Raw genomic sequence first — 18306 nt, forward strand, 5'->3', positions numbered from 1 at the left:
CGATCATGAATGTAAATCACCTTAAATTTAAAGAAAGCTTTAAAATGACAGAATATAAATTGCATAAAATATACTCCTAAAACTTAGGGAAATTAAATGATTCAAAATAGAAATGTTCGAAAGTTAAAAAACACAATTAAATAGCTTGAAGGTAAAAGACTATATGGACACTATATTGTGAATCTCCATTAGTACAAGAATATATGGACACTATATTCATTTTAAAGTTTCTAGCAGGAGGCATTCAATGCAATAACATTGTTTAAGTTATGATTCAAAATCTTATTACTCCTTACAATTGGCAAATGTAATTTGTGTGCTTGTGCAAAAAAAAAGAAGAAGTAACTTTGTGCTAGTGAGGGAATTGATTTAAAATCTCATCATAGATGTCACTTATATTCTGTAAGAGTAATTCAACTTATGATCCCTCCATGGTATATGCGTCAGAGAACATGCATGTTCACGAGTATCCTGTTGTATAATTGTATTTCATGATTGAAGTACTTAAATTGGCGGGACCTTAGAATCACCAGAGAATTAATGCATTTTTTTTTTTGGATCGGTTAGAATTGCTAAATAATTAATCTACTTTTTTTTTTCCTAATAATTCAACTCACACATTGTCCTCGTAAGCTTAGCTCAATTAGTGAGTATTATATATGCAAGAATCTGGGTTCGAACTCTGAACACTCAACTTATTTACCCTTTAAGCTGAAAATTTTAGCCACTAAACTATAAAAAAAAAAAAAAAATTAATCTCACACATTATAAGTATCAAGAAATAAAAAAAAAAAAAAAAATCAAAGTTTGAACTTCCCCCCTAGTATTAACTACTAAATCAACTTTCTTTTGTCCTGATTTCAATTTGAGTTTCAAGCCATTTACTCCTAAGCTAACTGCCAAGACAGTAGTAGGAGTCATGTATTCATTTTTTTGTCGGCTTTGTTGAATATGCTCCCTTGTCTATTTTGACATGAGTTCAATATGCTCTCTTTTGTTTTGAGTATAGTTTTTGAATGGCAAATTGTTAAGATATTTATAATGTTATGTTATTATTTCTTCTTGTCAAGACTCGAATTATGAACCTCCAACTTCTTAACCCTTAGTTGAGCTACACCTTTGTTTTGAGTACAATATTTTCTTTTTTTTACTAAGTAATTAAAAAAAAAGTAGATTATCTATTCAAAAACAATAATACGGAGTACTTGATGTCGCGAAACTTTTATCACAACTCATTCATGAAGGCATAATTTTCTAAACACAGTAACAATTATATACACCATACCCCCGTGTTTTCTGGCCTATCCAATATTTAATTGGTTGAATTACCTCTCGGGAAGCTTCTTAGAATTGAGTATTAGGTCTAACTCAACTCTATAAAATCGACTTGTAAGGTGAGGACTGCCACTTGCTTATAAATATTTGTCAAGACCATCTCACAACCGATGCGGGACTTCTTAACAAAGTTTTCGTGATGAATTCAATCGCTATATATAGCACCACTGTTTTGGATTTATTTTTCATAATTAACTTTATATTCTTATTCAGTATTTCTAAGAATATACTTAGTTTTTATTTAATTAAAAAATAAAATAAGATTAATTGATTTTTTTTAAAAGAATTTGATTTTTTATTTACATATATATGATCCAAGAGTGTAGAAAATAAGTGTTACTCCTTTCCAGCCCAACAGGGATGTTATTTGGGTTACAGGGTGTTGTCAGTGGCGATACTCGTAGGATTTCACCCACATTTCCCCACCCCACCCCACCCATTTATGTACGACTACAATCATAAACAATGTAGTGTCTGTTTGGTTTGGCTTTTGAAAAGCCCAAACGTGAGTCTACAATTCTAAACGTGATTCTAGGAATTTTCTGCTTGTTTGGCTCAAAGGAAAACGCGATTCTCTTTCACGCGATTAGCAATCAGACGCGAGTAATTCAAAAGTCAGGATTCATAATTATTTATTTCTGTCATTACTCATGTTAGATTGGTGTTTGTTGGATGAATTTACTGCATATTCTTCTCTATATATATGATGTGGATGAATTGTATCTGTCACAAGTTTTCAATGTAGCTTCTTCGTCAGAGAGGGATCATGTTCGAGACTTAATTCGTAATCAAATTATAGAGTCTAGGTTAAATAATTAGTTTGTTATAATGTTGAACTTTAAATTATATTTATCTATTTGTAATTTTTATTTAGATTCTTTTTATTTAATTATTATGCTAATTTAACATTTTTAAGTGTAAGCCTTTATTTAAATATTATATTTAACTAATTAATGTTTGGTAATTTTTGTTTTATGTTTTATGAAAAAACACACTAAAATTCAAGAATCACTTTTGTTTCAAATTATCCAAACATCAAAATTTGAAAATCACTTTTACATTAATGTATCCAAACATAAACCAATTCTGTTTAACTCAATTTTACCAAAATCAATTCTGTCAAACTTAATTCTGTTAAAATCAATTCTATCCGACGCAGAACCCCACACGTAGAGATGGAAAAAATCCAACATATAGAACAAATAAAAAGATAAAGTTTTGTCTCGTTAAAAAAAGTTTTGTACAAAAATAAAAAAGAAAGGGAAAGTTAAATACGAAAAACTTTTAGATAAGATGATAAGAGTCTCTTCGAACTTAATCAGAGATCCTGAGTTTGAATTCAGTTCTAAAATTGCAATAGTGTTAAATCTCTTGAATGAGAGTTTTGCCGCTAATTGTTGTTCTAACTGTCTTGCGAGTTTAATCTTTGTTATTGTGCATAGAGATATATGATTAAAAAAAAAGAGGATAAAGTTAAAATTTTACCGATGTACGTATTCTGGACTGGGTCTTAGGCACAATAACTAAGGAAATCCACCTCCTCAACCTTTGAGCACGACCCAAGTGTTGAAGCTATGAGATTGTCCGTCTTTCGTCAACGTTCTAGGAAGCCTCACCTTCCGTAACGGCCGACATCGGAATGATGAGTGTTTACTGTTCATCATGACTCTCAGTCATTTTTCAACAACTACTTGATAACATTAACTTGCTCATCAAGGGTCTTGGTCGGCGATGAGGACCATATATACTCCTCTCTTGCAGAGGAGTCGGGTACATTCTATTACATTCTTAAAACATCTCTACTCCTTATTGACTCTAGCGTCGGAGCACCACTAGACAAAGGTCGACTCTGATATCAGTACCATATTGAAATGAATTAAACTCTTACAACATGAGAAATTTATATTCTAATTTCAATTAAGAGGTACACATATTTAATATCTAGTTGCATCAGATATATATTTCTTCTTCTAATTTATCTTGTTCTTTGTTTGTAATTATTATTTTTATTTGGATTTTCTATTATGTGTAAATTTACATATGTTAAAGAAGTTTAAAATAATAAATTTATATTAAAATTTATGTATTTTATATTAAATATATAAATTTTTAATAAATAATTGTTGTTTTCCAATAAAAACTTACTACTTTTATTTATTGCACATGTTAGACATACCCTTCTTAGTTTGGTTATTAGTTGCTATTATTTATGCTTATTTTTGCTCCCCACCTTAAAGTATTAGTGTGAACGAATTCACAACTCCTTTCATGATAACACAAAGCATACTTAGATATGATTAAATTAATCAAAGACATTCTCTTTCACATAAAAAATATGCTTGTTGGTGTTTGTTGGCATTGCTTTTTTAAAGGTAACACAAGCATGCGAGTTATTGTTATATTGGTGTGTACTGTGTAATGAGTGAGCTTGCAACACCAACCTTCTCAAATTTCCACCACAAAGCACCAAGTTAGGTTCACAAAGTGCAACAAATAACTATGATCAGTAGCATTTGAGGTGACATTAGAAAATGAGAAGGCCACAAAAACTAAGTGCCCTCCCCACAATTTTTTTATTTTTTTTGTCAAGTAGTCTGGTGACTAGAAATTCCTCGATCCCTTACATATATAATCTAATGTCCTGCCAACTGAACTATAAGCTCACGAAACAATTTATTTTGACATAAAGAACTACTAACTATACATTCCATTTTTTTGTCTATGATACCACTTGAAACTCATATGAGATTTTGAGTTCGAACTCCTCTGGAGACTTTCAACCTAACAATATAGGCACAATCAGTTAAACTAATTCTTAAGAACTATACATACAAAATTTTATTTAATTGCTTAGTCTAAATTTAGCATTGAGACATTTGTTATGGACACCAATCATGTGTTTAATCTGAATTGAGTTACAGAACAACTCTGTTTCTCTCAAGAGCAGAATATGACAACAAATTCCTCTTATTTCCAGGTTTCCCTCGTGTAGGAACTTGACAAGGCGTAACATTAAACGATCCAGAACGCGCACAAGTTCTCGGATGTGCAAAAAACTTCACACACTCCTGCATCGATCTCTGATCAGGAAGATCAAAAATACAATTTTTGCTCACATCAAGCACACCACTTGTTATAAGTTTCTTGCACAAGGGTCCAACTCTATTAAAATAATTATAGGACAACGATAAATTCGCCAAATTCCCTAACGCACAAACCACTTCCGGAACCTGACCGTACAACATGTTCCTAGCAAAGTTTAATTGCTCAACTTTCTTCAAACATCCAAATGATAATGGTAATGGACCTGTTAAAAGGTTACCACTGGCGTCAAAAAGTTCGACGTTATTAAGGAAGCCTATTTCGTAAGGAAGACAACCAGTTAATTGGTTGTTTAACAATAAAACTTCGATTAGCGTGGATGAGGCTTTTCCTATGCTAGGAGGAATTGAACCGGTGAATTTGTTATTAGCGAAAGTAATGTAAGAAGCTGTTGTTTGGCCTAAATTGTTGGGAAGTGTTTGAAGGAAGTTGTTATTGTTAAGGAAAATTACATCCAAATATGTTTGTGTGAAAATTTGTTGAGGAACTGTTCCGGTGAAGAGATTGTACCTAATATCTAAGAATGAAAGTGTTGGCATATTTAGGATTGAAGTGGGAAATGTTCCGGTGAGAAGATTGTTACTTAGATCAAGTTCGTATAAATATTTGAGTGATGCAATTTTCGGCGAAATGGTGCCTTTGAAATTGTTGGAATTTGCATGGAAAATAGCTAAGTCGGGGAGTTGATCGATGAAATCATCAAGCGATGGGGCGGAGAGTTGGAAGCCGTTGAAATCTATGGAGGCGACAGTGATGGCCGAGTTATTATCCGGCGGGTTATCGCAGTAGAAGCCGGTGTAGTTGCATATATCCGGACCATCCCATGTTGATGTTATTCCTAAAGGGTCAGAGGTTATTGTGTTTTTGAAGGCTTGAATTATTGGGAAAACTATAGCTAATCTTTGGTCTAAGAAATTTAAGAGGTCAGGGATTAAAGGGATTAATGGAGATAATATTGGACCAAGGATTTGGGAATTTACTAAGTTGAAACAAAGAAGAAAAGTGATTGAAAATGAAACTAGATGTTGTTTTGATAAAACCATGATTTTTTTTTTTCAAAGGAAATTGAACATGAGAATAGACAAGAGATTTTGGTTTATTGGATTATATAGTGGGATGGTTAGTTTTCAAAGGTAGCGTAATGAAGTGATATACATAATTATTTTCTTCTTCTTTTTCTTGGTAGTGGTGTGGACTATTATTAAGAATGATTTGAAAAATTGTCCACATTCAGCACTAATAAGTAGGGAGGTGATACCAACCAGGAATCTGTGTTTTGAAGATTTGGTAAGCTAGCATTATTGTTCACCACTGACTTTAAAGTTCAAATGGGAACGCCTATTGCGGCAGACAACATGAGGACATTTACATAGATTTACACTTGCATCTATCGGTTTTGTCAAATATGTACGAGTGAGACAAGTTTTTTATAATGTACAAGTTTGTTTTCACAATTAAATCAATAAATCTCACTATTGGATCAAATGAGATGTGATGATGTGAAATATTGATCTAATGGTAAGATTTATTGATCTAGGCCCCGTTTGAATTTAACTTATTTTTGAGTTTATGAAAATAGCTTATGCAAATAAATAAACGTTTGTGTTGATTCATAAGTTTTTGCTATCTATTTTCTCATAAACTACCTTAAAAAACTTATAATAATACAAAAAAACTTATTTATTTACATAAGTTGTTTCACATAAACTCAATAATCATAAAAATAAATTTTGTTTTCCACTTGACCACATTTACTGCATACAACAATTATATGTAGACATTTCATACTCCCTCTATTCCTCTTACTTTTTCTTTCCTATATTTTTATCAAGAAATGTGGTTAATGAATTGAATGTGTAGGTAGATTTTACTACAACGTTATTCTAAGATAAATTAATAATAGGTTTGGGTTCCATATTTTGCTTCATTATAACCAAAAAATAAAAATAATAATAGGTTTAAATGCAGATTTGGTCCCAAAGACACTGTATTTTCAAATATTATCGATTGTGTAGGAATATATTCCATGAATCTTTTACTAGAGATATGTGCTGCGGTAATTCTCACCATCAATTATATTTGACGATTTAGAATTATTAATAGATCAATGGCTAGGATTCTATTGCATAAAATTTACACCGCAGCGTTATATGTGTATTTTTATTGAGTAATTAATATGTTTGAATGTGAAATATGTGCGGCAAAAGATATAGTGATCAAGGTGACGGTATGAACAACCAAAAATTAAGGGGTCCAAAGCCATGACAATTGTAGTTGGAGTCTCAGGTAACAAAATTTACTCTGATTTAATTTTTCATTATTAAAAAATCATCACTTGACTAATTATTCATTTATAGTTAGTTAGAGTTCAGTGCACTTCTTCTCCAGTCGTTGTAAATCTGGACACCGACTGCACTGCACTTCTTCTCCAGTCGTTGTACAGTTGCACTTCTAGTTAGAGTTCAGTGCAGTCGGAAATTCACTTACTGCAATGCAGTCGGTGTCCAGATTTACTGATTGCATGCAGTCAACTTCACTGAATTCAAATCCAAAAAAATGGTAATGTAAAGAAAGTCAGCAGGCAAGAATCAAAAAGAGGTCTCATCTTTTCATAAGCTCCATATAAAACCAATGTGTAAGTTAACAAGGATACATAAGTACCTTATCCTATCCAGAATAACATATTTTTAAGATTATGTAAGGTACCGTTTGAACTAATTTTTTTTTTCCTTTATTTTTCCTTAGAAGATGTAAGAAGCTAGACTAAACAATAATTTTTAAAAGCTCTAATAAAAAAAAAATAGCTTCTATTTTTTAAGAGAAGTTATAATATATTTTTTTGTTGACTAGGGATTTGTTGGAGCCCTCACCTTAGAATCCACCATCAAACATATCTTTTAACCATATTATAATAAAAGAAAAACAACTTTTAATATTTTTTTATTAAAAAAAAGTAACTTTAAAAAAAAAAAATTCACATAAATAAATAACGCATCCCAAACGGCTATACCTTCTCTCAGACACAAAAACAAAACCCTAGTCTCTGCAATTTATTATATTCACTCCATTCTCTTCATTTTGTTGCTCATTTTCCAACTTGTTAACCGAATTCATCTTTCGCTTTTTCTTTTCCTTCTTCGCTCGCACTCGTTGTCTCGTTTCTTTAACCCTAGTTAACAAACTTCAATTCAGATATTACATTACATTTTTCTCTTTAATTCGTTCATCGATTCTATTCGATTCAGTTTCGTATTTGGGAACCGAGAAAGGGTTTGGCCTTCACGTGACGGTAATTGTTTGATCTTTTCTTGAAAAATCAATTCTTGAAAATCGATTATATATATAACTTAATTTTATGCTTTCCAAGGATAGGATTTTGTTCTTCACTGTTTGTACATCTTAAATAGATTATAGATTTGCATTTTTTTATGCATATTTTGTATTCATTCGTTCCTTTAATCGTTTGTGTATGGATTTGACTTTCAATGTATGAGAAAGACTGCAAGACTAGCGTTATGTTTGCTTATATAGGATTAGAGAGAGCTTCATACATTTAAGTTGTTTGTTTTTTGATGCATAAAAAGCGTTTAGTTTAACTTTGAAATTGGAAATTACTAAAAGTTGTGGGAATTTGTCACCCATTTGGTATGGTAGGTTATGGTTTTTTACATGCAAGAGGTTTGTTCATCCTTTGAGTTCTTCTTTATAGGCCCACTTTTGTATTGCATATCAAATTTCTTTCTCCCTGATTTCCCACACAAGGCATAATACAGGTGTCACTCTCCATTTACGCTAAAGTACACTATAGTTGGTCTCTAACAGTGACTGTATTGTGTGTGCCTCTTTGCAGTATGGTGGCTTGATGTTTATGTGTGGGAATGTTTTTGGGTCTTCCGAACTTACTGTTGAACTTTTCATGATCTCTTCATCCATTGATTGATGCTTTTTGAAAGGAAATTAATCTTTTGCTTTTTTCTTATGTCTGATGGAATATACAGAAAATAGACGAGAAAACAATCAATGAAGTCTTCTTGAAGGTGCTAGAGAACTATATCAAGTGGTGCAGATACCTGTGAATTCGTCTTGCATACTTGAACTGTCTCTTGCTTAGAACTATTTTTCTCTTTGAGTTTGCTTGATAAGGTTTTTATTCCCTGCAGCTTAGAGGCAATTAACTGTGATAGGAACCTTATTTTGGTTTCTCTGTATTTTCTTATTTGGGGTGAAGCTGCGAACGTCCGGTTTCTCCCTGAGTGCATTTGCTATATATTCCACCATGTAAGTTTTTTATTGTACTGTTTGACTCATGGGTTATCTCTGCCTTTCTTAGCGCTGTTTCCTCAAATAATTGAGATAAACTTGATAAAAAAAATTTCTTTCATAAAATGGATATTTTGCCTCAAATATACAGAGGTTACTCCCGTGCTCTCTGTTTTGATGGGTTTAAAATAGCCTTTGCGAAGCAGATATTTAGTCACCTGTGTCATTCAATTGGAATTTGGAACAAATATAAAATGACTATGTTTTTTTTTTATATTTCAAGTGAGTACTGAACATGGACAAATATTAGACTCTAATTGATTAGGGCTCCAGTACTCTCACAAGAAGGAAGGTATTAAACCTGCCTGTTTTGAAGATTAACTTGCATTTTTAGTAGTTGGATTGTTCTGGTCAGATTTTATTTTAAGTTTTACATACTTTTTTATGGTATCTGTCAGTTGTTTGTGTACATTGAATTCGAAAGGTTAGACACAAAAAATAAAAATAAAAAAATTCAATCATAAAATAGAGATTTTATTTTAATTGAATGTTTTTTATCAATAATTTTTCAAAAAATTTTGTTTCTTTTTCAGTTGAAAGAACAAAGTGTGGTTTTGTGCTTGAATGTTACTAGGGTTATGTCCCTTTTTCATAATGCTAAATATTTGACGTGTATGATGAAGCTTGTAATCTGGGATGGATCCAGTCACAGTATTATGGATAAAAGTCTTGTAAACATTAAGGCACTAGTTATATAACATTTTTCCTTAAAAAGTTGAGGCAGTGTGGTCCCCACCACCACTTTGGTCCACCCTGCTGAGAATTAGTTGTTTCAAGTCACTTTTGAAGAATGCTAAAATTTCCCCTCTTATATTGGTTTGTTCAGATGGCAAAAGAACTGGACGCTATTTTGGATCATGGAGAAGCTGAAGCTGCAGTCAGCTGTTTAACCGATGATGGCTCTGCAAAGTTCCTTGAGAAAATCATTTGTCCTATATATGAAACGCTAGCTGCTGTGAGTTGCTTTATTGATCCTCAGCACAATGCAGTCATATATTTTAATTTCTGTTATGCGTGATTATTCTTTTAATTTGTTTCACATTTGTTTGTTGGAATGAGTGCGATCTGATTTGTTGCTGAAAGCAATCACACGAGTCACATCATTATTCCCCTTTTGTGCATGCTTCTGTTGATGGGTAAAATACCACACCCTGAAGGAAGCCCTAGCTAAGTGTTGGCTCGATGACTTTTAAGTGCAATTGATATTTTCATATGGTTATGGTTGCCTCGACGTCGCTTAAGTTCAATTGGTATATTGACTATGTAAATTATCTTGAGATGGTTTAATGTTGCCTCGATGACTTTTAAGTGCCATTGTTATTGGTAAATAAATATTGGGATGGCTATATGCTGCCTCGATGACCGTTAAGGTCCAATAATTTCTGACATGGTTAAATGTTGCCTCGATATGTCCAATAAATGTTGGCTCGATGACCCTTAAGTGCCATTGATATTTTGATATGGTTATGGTTGCCTCGACAACGCTTAAGTCCAATTGCTATTAGCTATGTAAATTATCTTGAGATGGTTAAATGTTGCCTCAGTGACTTTTAAGTCCCATTGTTATCGGTAAATAAAGTGGGGATGGTTATATGTTGCCTCGATGACCGTTAAAGTCCAATAAATTTTAAGATGGTTAAATGCTTCCTCGATATGTCCAATAAATATTGGAATGGTTAAATGTTTGCTCGATGACCTTTAAGTGCAATTGCTATTTTGATATGGTTAAGGTTGCCTCGATAACGCTCAAGTCCAATTGCTAATGGCTATGTATATTATCTGAAGATAATTAAATTAAATGTTGCCTCGATGAGTTAAGTCTAATTGATATTGGCTTAATAAAGTATGAGATTGTTAATTGTTGTCTTCACGACCATTAAGTTCAATTGCTATTCGATGTATAAACTGAGATGGTGAAATATTATCTCGACGACAGTCTAATCAACTTATCAAGGCATGTTTGATTTATTTCAATTTTAAATTTTAACATGTACCAATCTGCATTGTTTTTGAACAGGTTGCATTGAGAATTAAACTTGATACGAAAGAGGAAAATTGCATAATTAGCATTGGTGTCAGTTGCTTCATAAAAGGTACCAATTTTTCTCGATTATTAAAGTATTTTCAATCTTCTGCCCCAAGAATCTGTTTGACACACAAATTTTGAAAGATTAATTTTCATTCAATATTCGAGAAAAGAATGAAACATGCATTGGATAATTTAAATGTTGCTTTGATGACCGTTAAATCCGATTAGACTAGTTACCCTATATTTTATATGTTGAGGTTATATATCTCTCTAAAATTTATTTGTTTCTATTGAGATGATATGGTCAGTAGGTCCCTTTTCGGAAAACTTGTTTTTGTTTTTATTTTCATGTCTAGTGAAGCAGAGTCGACATTGTTAGATGCTCCATTTGTATGCATGACATTGCGGGGTGTGGTATGTTCTATGATGTTGGTTCTTGTAGACGTGAGGGCATGTGAGCGGCATTGAGGATGTTTGTGTTTACTGGCTCAATGTTTTTACATCGAACAGTTTGCATATAATTAAAATCATTTTTCATTGTTGGCTTTGTCTTCGGTGTTTGTTCGTAGTTTCTATACGAAAGGACTTTTTATAAATGAACCTCATACGAATGATTGATGTGATGATTTTTTGAATTTATACAAATTTGTCGCTTGAGTTACTTGGTAGGTAAAAAAAATTTGTTGGCCCCTTCTCCTAAAATTTGTGCCTTCTAGTGCTATGATTCGAAAATTGATAGATTTGAAGGATGTTATGGTCAAATTGTTGTAGGCTATATAAGTTTTTAGATAGTTTAACAGTAGCGTCGGTGCCCCCTTAAGTCCAATTGCTATAGACTATATAACTTTTGAGATGATCAAATTTTGTTTTGATGACTCTTAAGTCTAATTGCTATTCTGAGATGGTCATAACTCATAAATTCCCTCGATGACGCTTAAATTCAGTTGTCGTTGGATATATAAATTATTTTGATGTGGATATATGTTGCCCCAATGACGCTTTAGTCTAATTATTACTGGCTATATAAATTTAGAGATGGTTAAATGTTTCCTCGATGACCTCTAAGTTCGAGATTGTTATATGTTGTTTGGATATCTCTTAAAGTTCAATAAATTTTGAGATGGTTAAATATTTTCTCGATATGTCCAATAAATTTTGAAATGGTTAAATGTTACCTCAATGGCCCATAAGTCTAATAAGTGCAATTGCTATTGACTATGTAAATTATCCTGAGATAGTTAAATGTTGCCTCGATGAATTTTACCTGCCATTGTTTTTGGTAAATAAATTTTGGGATGGTTATATGTTGTCTTGATGACCGTTAAAGTCCAATAATTTTTGAGATGGTTAAATGTTGCCTCGATATCTCCTATAAATGTTGGCTCGATGACCTTTAAGTGCAATTGATATTTTGATATGTTTATGGTTGCCTCGACGACGCTTAAGGCCAATTGCTATTGGCTATGTAAATTATCTTGAGATGGATAAATAATGTCTAGGCGACTTTTAAGTCCCATTGATATCCGTAAATAAATTGGGGATGGTTATATGTTGCCTCGATTATCGTTAAAGTCCAATAAATTCTATGATGGTTAAATGTTGCCTCGATATGTCTAATAAATTTTGGGATGGTTAAATGTTGGCTCGATGACCTTTAAGTGCAATTGCTATTTTTATATGGTTATGGTTACCTCGATGACGCTCAAGTCCAATTGCCAATGACTGTAAATGATCTTGAGATGATTAAATGTTTCCTCGATGAGTTCAAGTCTAATTGCTATTGGCTTAATAAAGTATGAGATGGTTTATTGTTGTCTTCACGACCGTTAAGTTCAATTGCTATTCGATCTATAAATTGAGATAGTGAAATATTATCTCGACGACATGGCGGTTCTTCTAAAGTTACAATTTATATTGTGACTGAACCTGTAATGCCACTTTCTGATAAGATTAAGGAGTTAGGTCCTGATGGTACACAAAGGTATTGATGGAATTAGTTTATGCTTATCATTTGTTTCAGTTGCTAACAAAGCATTGTTTGTTAGTTGAATTCAATCTGAAGCATACTCCTAAAATGGTGAAGTACCCGTACCGGGTACGTAGCACGCGCACCACACGGTACTTGTTTGTACTTACCAATCCGAATCCATTTTTATTTAGTTGATTCGGGGTGGTGAATACGGAAAAATGTGCAGGTGGTGGGAAAATAGCATAAAATATTTTGATTTTTTTGTTACATTTTAATTATTTCTCTCGCTTTTGATGAAAATAGTGGAGGTGGTGGACAAATTCACTTAAAAAATAATTCTTTTGATATTCTGTATTAACGTACATGTACCTTAGATTTTAAAAAATGTCGTATCCTGTACCTAGGCATAAATGGCCCTGTTTTGTTTCCTATGATGCTTAGAGCATGTTTGGATTGACTTATTTATGTTTTATGTACTGGCATAAACACTTGGGAGATTGTTTGAGAGAGCTTATGAAAATAGCTCAAATTTGACTTTAATTTTATCTTTTGTTATAGAAATAGCTTATACATAAGCTCTTATATGATAAGTACTTCTGCTATGAGTGTTTGGTTAAACCGTTTATCCAAACAAGGCCTAAGACAGTGACTGCTGTTAGTGTGAGCAATGTTATATGTAGATTACAAGGCATGAGGACATAAGCTTTGATTTCACTGTCAAGTATCTGTTGCTTACTTCTATTCACCTTGGGTGTTGTAGGGATGAATATTATGCTTGGGGACTGCATCAGATAGCGAAAGCCGTGAGCTTCTTAAATAATGATTGTAAACTTGTGAGTACTTGAGCTAAAATGGTTTTTCTTCTTGTTAGTTTTTTTAATTTTATTGTATCTGTTTTTGTTGACAAACTTTGTCTGTTGCAGGTGCATGGGCAATGTTTGCTTGGCTAGTGTTGTTGTTTCACAAACTTTGGACTGGAAACTCCATGCTTTTGATGTTCTATCAGAGTTTGATGGGAGTAATGAGACATCCTCTACGCAAATGTTGGAAATTTAGTTATAGATTGAAATATCTTGTTTTCTTGTTAACTTTAGTATTCCACTTTGTTTTTCCCCCCGTTTTCTAGAAATTAAGATATTTGAAAGTCATTGCAGTCATATAACCACTTTCCACATAAGGTGAAAGTTCATTGTCATAATTTTAGAAATCCATTACCTTTTTAAAATTGTCTCTTCTGCAGACTTAAATTTGATTTTGTCTAGTTTCAGTCACATGTTGTTTCACTTTGCTGGTCGTTTTTAGCATGTGAGCATTATTGATGCTCCTTTAAATGGAGATTTATGCTGGCTTTGATCAGGCTTTTTATTTTTTAAATAAAAGGATATCATGTAGTGAAACCTAATAGTCTTTCTGTACTTGAATGTTTTCCATTCAGCAATATGCATGGCTTGTTGCAACACAGTACAAATCAATGGAGCTGGCAAAATCCGACTGGGCTGTAATTAAGAAGTCTCCTCCATGGGCCATTGATTCTTGGGGCATGGGTATGTGATTTTATTTTCCTTTTTACTATAAATTTATAATGCATTATGATGGAAATTTGGAATGAAGATCTTGGCGCGACAGTTTGAGTTGTTGCCAGTCTGTTGCAAATACAAATAGATCCATAATGGGTTTTACTTTCCCCCCTTTTGGGGGTTCACCATGGTGGGAGCTTTACAACACCATGTTTCCCTTTTATGATGGCGATTTGGAATATTAGGAGGGAAGATTGGAAAATTAATTCTCCAAATTGGGAGCTACCTCATTCCTCTTAAGATTCAGTTTCAATCTCTCAGTTCTCTCACAGAATCCATGAGATTCTCAAAGTTCTAACAATGAGCTAGTAATCTTAGTTTAAATTATGCGAAGTGTGTAGATGCTGCTGTAGATTCACAGAATAATTTTATTCTTGTCCTTTTCACTTTTTTTTTCTTCTTTCCAATTAGACATCTCTAAACCACTGAAAATTAGCATTTCATAGGCTGTCTAATCTATGAGCTCTTCTCTGGTTTGAAGTTGAGCAAAACAGAGGAGTTATGCAACACTGCCTCCATTCTCAAAGTCAGATTTCCCAGGAATCAACCTTTGTTTTTGTATTTATTACTGCATATATAGATTAAGGGAGGTTTTTTATTTAATTCACCATTTAATTTTATTCTCAATGTAATGAAATATCCATTCTTCATCTCTGTATCTTTTTTTCTTTGTCTCACAGTCTCTACTTCCAGATTACCAGCAGCTACTCAGTTCCACGCCTTCTCGTAGATTAAATACATCAAAGCTTATATAAAACAGTGGTGAGTGCTTCTTGACATGATAATCATCAATTGTTGAAACTTTGTTTAGTTTAGCATTGTTGTAGTTTTGTTTGAAAGATTCATGTGTTTGTATCTAATAAACTATATAGGATCAAGGTTACTTAAAATTTTGACTTGTTATATCTAGGTATTTGAGTTCATTGATATTAGGCTTTAGGATTGTCATGGACTGCAGCTGAGAGTTGCACGATAATATTTGGTAATTGGCTGTCTTTTGACAGTATGCTATTGGATATTGGATATTGGTTTTTGATTAAATGGTTTTTGAGATGGATTATTAGCATAGTATGAAAATAAGTTTCATGCTTTACTTAATTTGTTCAAGTAAGATTTTAGTTTATCAGATTGTAGTTAATGCTGAAATGTGCTAGTATATAGTATATAACTCATAACTTCCAGATGACATTGTATTTGTACACTAGGGTAATTTGATAGCATTGATCACGGAGTGGAGAGAGAAAGTATTATATGTGATTCGAGGGTTATTGTTTATAAAAAGGAATGATGAGATATTGTCCGCATATTTTAATGTAAACTTTTTAGCTTTTCCACATTTTGGAGGGAAATCTTCTGCTTCATAACCAGTTGCAAGCAAAAATAAAAAACCACTTGAACAATCTCTACCATGTTCTAAAATTTTGCTTTTCTTGTTTTGAACTTTTGATGGTACCCATTTTTTATGGTTCTGATATAATTCTCTGCAATTCTGCCTATTTGAGTTTGTTGGTAATTGATGTGCAGAGTATTTTCAAAATAAGTTGGTAGACACAATACATTTCATGGAAATTCTTAGTTTGAAAGATAGCGTTGAGAAGGACACTTTCTTCCGCAAGCTTCCAAATTTAGCAGAGCAGCTTCCTCGTCAGATTGTGGTTAAAGAAGGTATGTCTCTATGGAAGTTTTAATACTCTTAACCTTCGATTTTATCAACAGTTTATCCCAATTGATTATGCCAGTAATTTTTGGTTTCCACAGTTACTTCTTTTATTAGCTTCTGCCCTTGAATTTGGTTCAGCTGCTGCCCCTGCTTTGACTGCTTTATTGAAAATGGGTTCCTTGCTTTCAGCTGAGGAGTTCCGTGTCGAGGTAAATAATAATTTAAATACCAGCATAAGTAAATGTCTCTCTAATTAGGACCCGTCTCATGTATTGCATTTCAATTCCAATATAATATATATAGGTTCTTCCAACAATAATTAAACTCTTCGCCTCCAATGACCGAGCTGTCCGTACGCCTTCTCCAACATATTGATCAATACAGAGAGTCATTATCAGCTCAAGCTGTTGATGAACAGGTATGTATTCAGGATAAGATAAAGATGTCGAAATTTCCTTACTTCCCTACTGTTTTCGTTGCTGTAAAACATACAGAGATTCATGTTCTGCATTGTATTTGCAATACCGTTGACACTTGCGATCAGGTTTACCCTCATGTTGATACTGGTTTCTCTAATACATCTGCTTTTTTGAGGGAGCTTGCTCTCAAGTCTATGTTAGTTCTGGCTCCGAAGGTACGTCTGTTTATATTCATGTTATCAAATCTTCCTTTGCTTTTTCTATTTGAAAAGTGAGAGATGTTATTGGTCTAATGAGAAATTTGGACACAAATTTGTTTTGACAGTTATATTGCTAGTACCATTTTTTTAAATGTTTACAATAGTATGTATGCCCCTATTACTGTTTACAATAGTAGTATGTAAGCTTTGATGGAATCATTTTTTAAATATGCAAATTGGATTCTCTCCAATTTTTCCTCTCATGTTGTCTCTCCTTTTCTTAATCTAATGGTTAGTAAATCACAAAAAGCTAAAAAGTAATCAAGAGAGAGAATAAAATGAACGGGTAAGAGTGCTATAACATGACCAACATGAGAGAAAAAAATTGGAGAGGATCAAAATTCTTTCTGGGGATTTGGGATTTGGATCCTCTCATGAGAATTGAAAACTTTATCTTTGAATATAAAGTTGAAATTGATAGGGCTGTGGCTTGATAACTTTTGATGTATGCTAAATTTGATATATGAGCTTATATGATCTAAATTTAATAAATTGAGATGAATATATTGTGGCCCAATGACCATGGAGGAATTGGGAAAATGCGATGAACATAAATGGTTGTCTATGGTTGAGAAACATGCTTATGACGACCATTAATCAAATGAGAATAGAAAGCATAGATGCTTTTTAATTCAATAAAGTAGGATGACCCTGATTTTGTCCGGATAGAATTAGAAATGAAATTTGATATTTGGATTAAGTTGCCTTTTACTTACAAAAAATTGAATTGACGGTATCAGTTATTGGAATGATGAATTTTTTATTGGTCAGTTGTTAAATATGAAGCTCACTCAAGGTATGCCACTATGCTTTGTAACTATTCTTAATTTGACTCTTTAATCAACACTACATCTTTCTCTTTCCATTTTTTGATATTTTTCTGATGGATTTATCAAATTGTGTTATGTTGTGCAATCGGACACCTGAGCACAAAATGAATGCGTAGGGTTTTCAATTTACCTGATAACATGTATGAATTTGATTTATATGAAATTAGTATGATATTAATGCAAATTGACGGTTTATATGCATGTTTAATATGAATATTTATTCATAAGTTAAAATGTTTGTCTTGATGTCCCGTTCTGGTATGAGAATTGAAAACTTTATCTTTAAATATAAAGTTGAAATTGATGGTGATGTGGCTCGATAAATTTTGATGCTATGCTAAATTTGATATATGATATTATATGATCTAATTTTGATAAATTGAGATAAATATATTGTGGCTCATTGACAGTGGATGAAATGGAAAAATACGATGACCATGAATGGTTTTCTTTTGATGATACTGTGCCCCAATGAGATGTTAAATTTGGTAAATTGAATTGACGATATAAAATAAATGGATTGTATTGTGTCTCGATGGCCCTACCAGAAATTATGATATTTGAACCTATTCGGTTCTAAATTGGAAAAAAAAAAAAAAGAATTTTGTCTAGATAGAATTGGAAATGAAATAGCCCACTTGGGTTGGTTTAGTGGTGTCGGCTTGGATATTTGGAGTATGCTTCTCTCAAGGTCTCAGGTTTGATTCTCGCTGGTGCCAATTTCGGTGGGCTAGTCCATACAGAGCAAAAAAAACTATGGCTTTAAATGGGTCCCTGCAAGTGGGCAGTGAGATTGGTCCCCTTG

General features: G+C 32.8%; 1 protein-coding gene and 1 pseudogene across 1 annotated transcript; one reads left to right on the forward strand and one right to left on the reverse strand.

Moving 5' to 3' along the window:
• Window positions 1-3632: 3632 nt before the first annotated feature.
• On the reverse strand, window positions 3633-5651 carry LOC123907273 (uncharacterized protein At4g06744-like). Its single transcript, XM_045957468.1, has one exon. The coding sequence runs from the start codon at window positions 5478-5480 to the stop codon at window positions 4251-4253; it is 1230 nt and encodes a 409-aa protein (XP_045813424.1). The 5' UTR covers window positions 5481-5651; the 3' UTR covers window positions 3633-4250.
• Window positions 5652-12717: 7066 nt separating this feature from the next.
• LOC123904686 lies at window positions 12718-16874 on the forward strand (annotated as a pseudogene).
• The last annotated feature ends 1432 nt before the right edge of the window (window positions 16875-18306 follow it).

Source organism: Trifolium pratense, linkage group LG2 (assembly GCF_020283565.1).
Source record: "Trifolium pratense cultivar HEN17-A07 linkage group LG2, ARS_RC_1.1, whole genome shotgun sequence".
Lineage (NCBI taxonomy): Eukaryota > Viridiplantae > Streptophyta > Magnoliopsida > Fabales > Fabaceae > Trifolium > Trifolium pratense.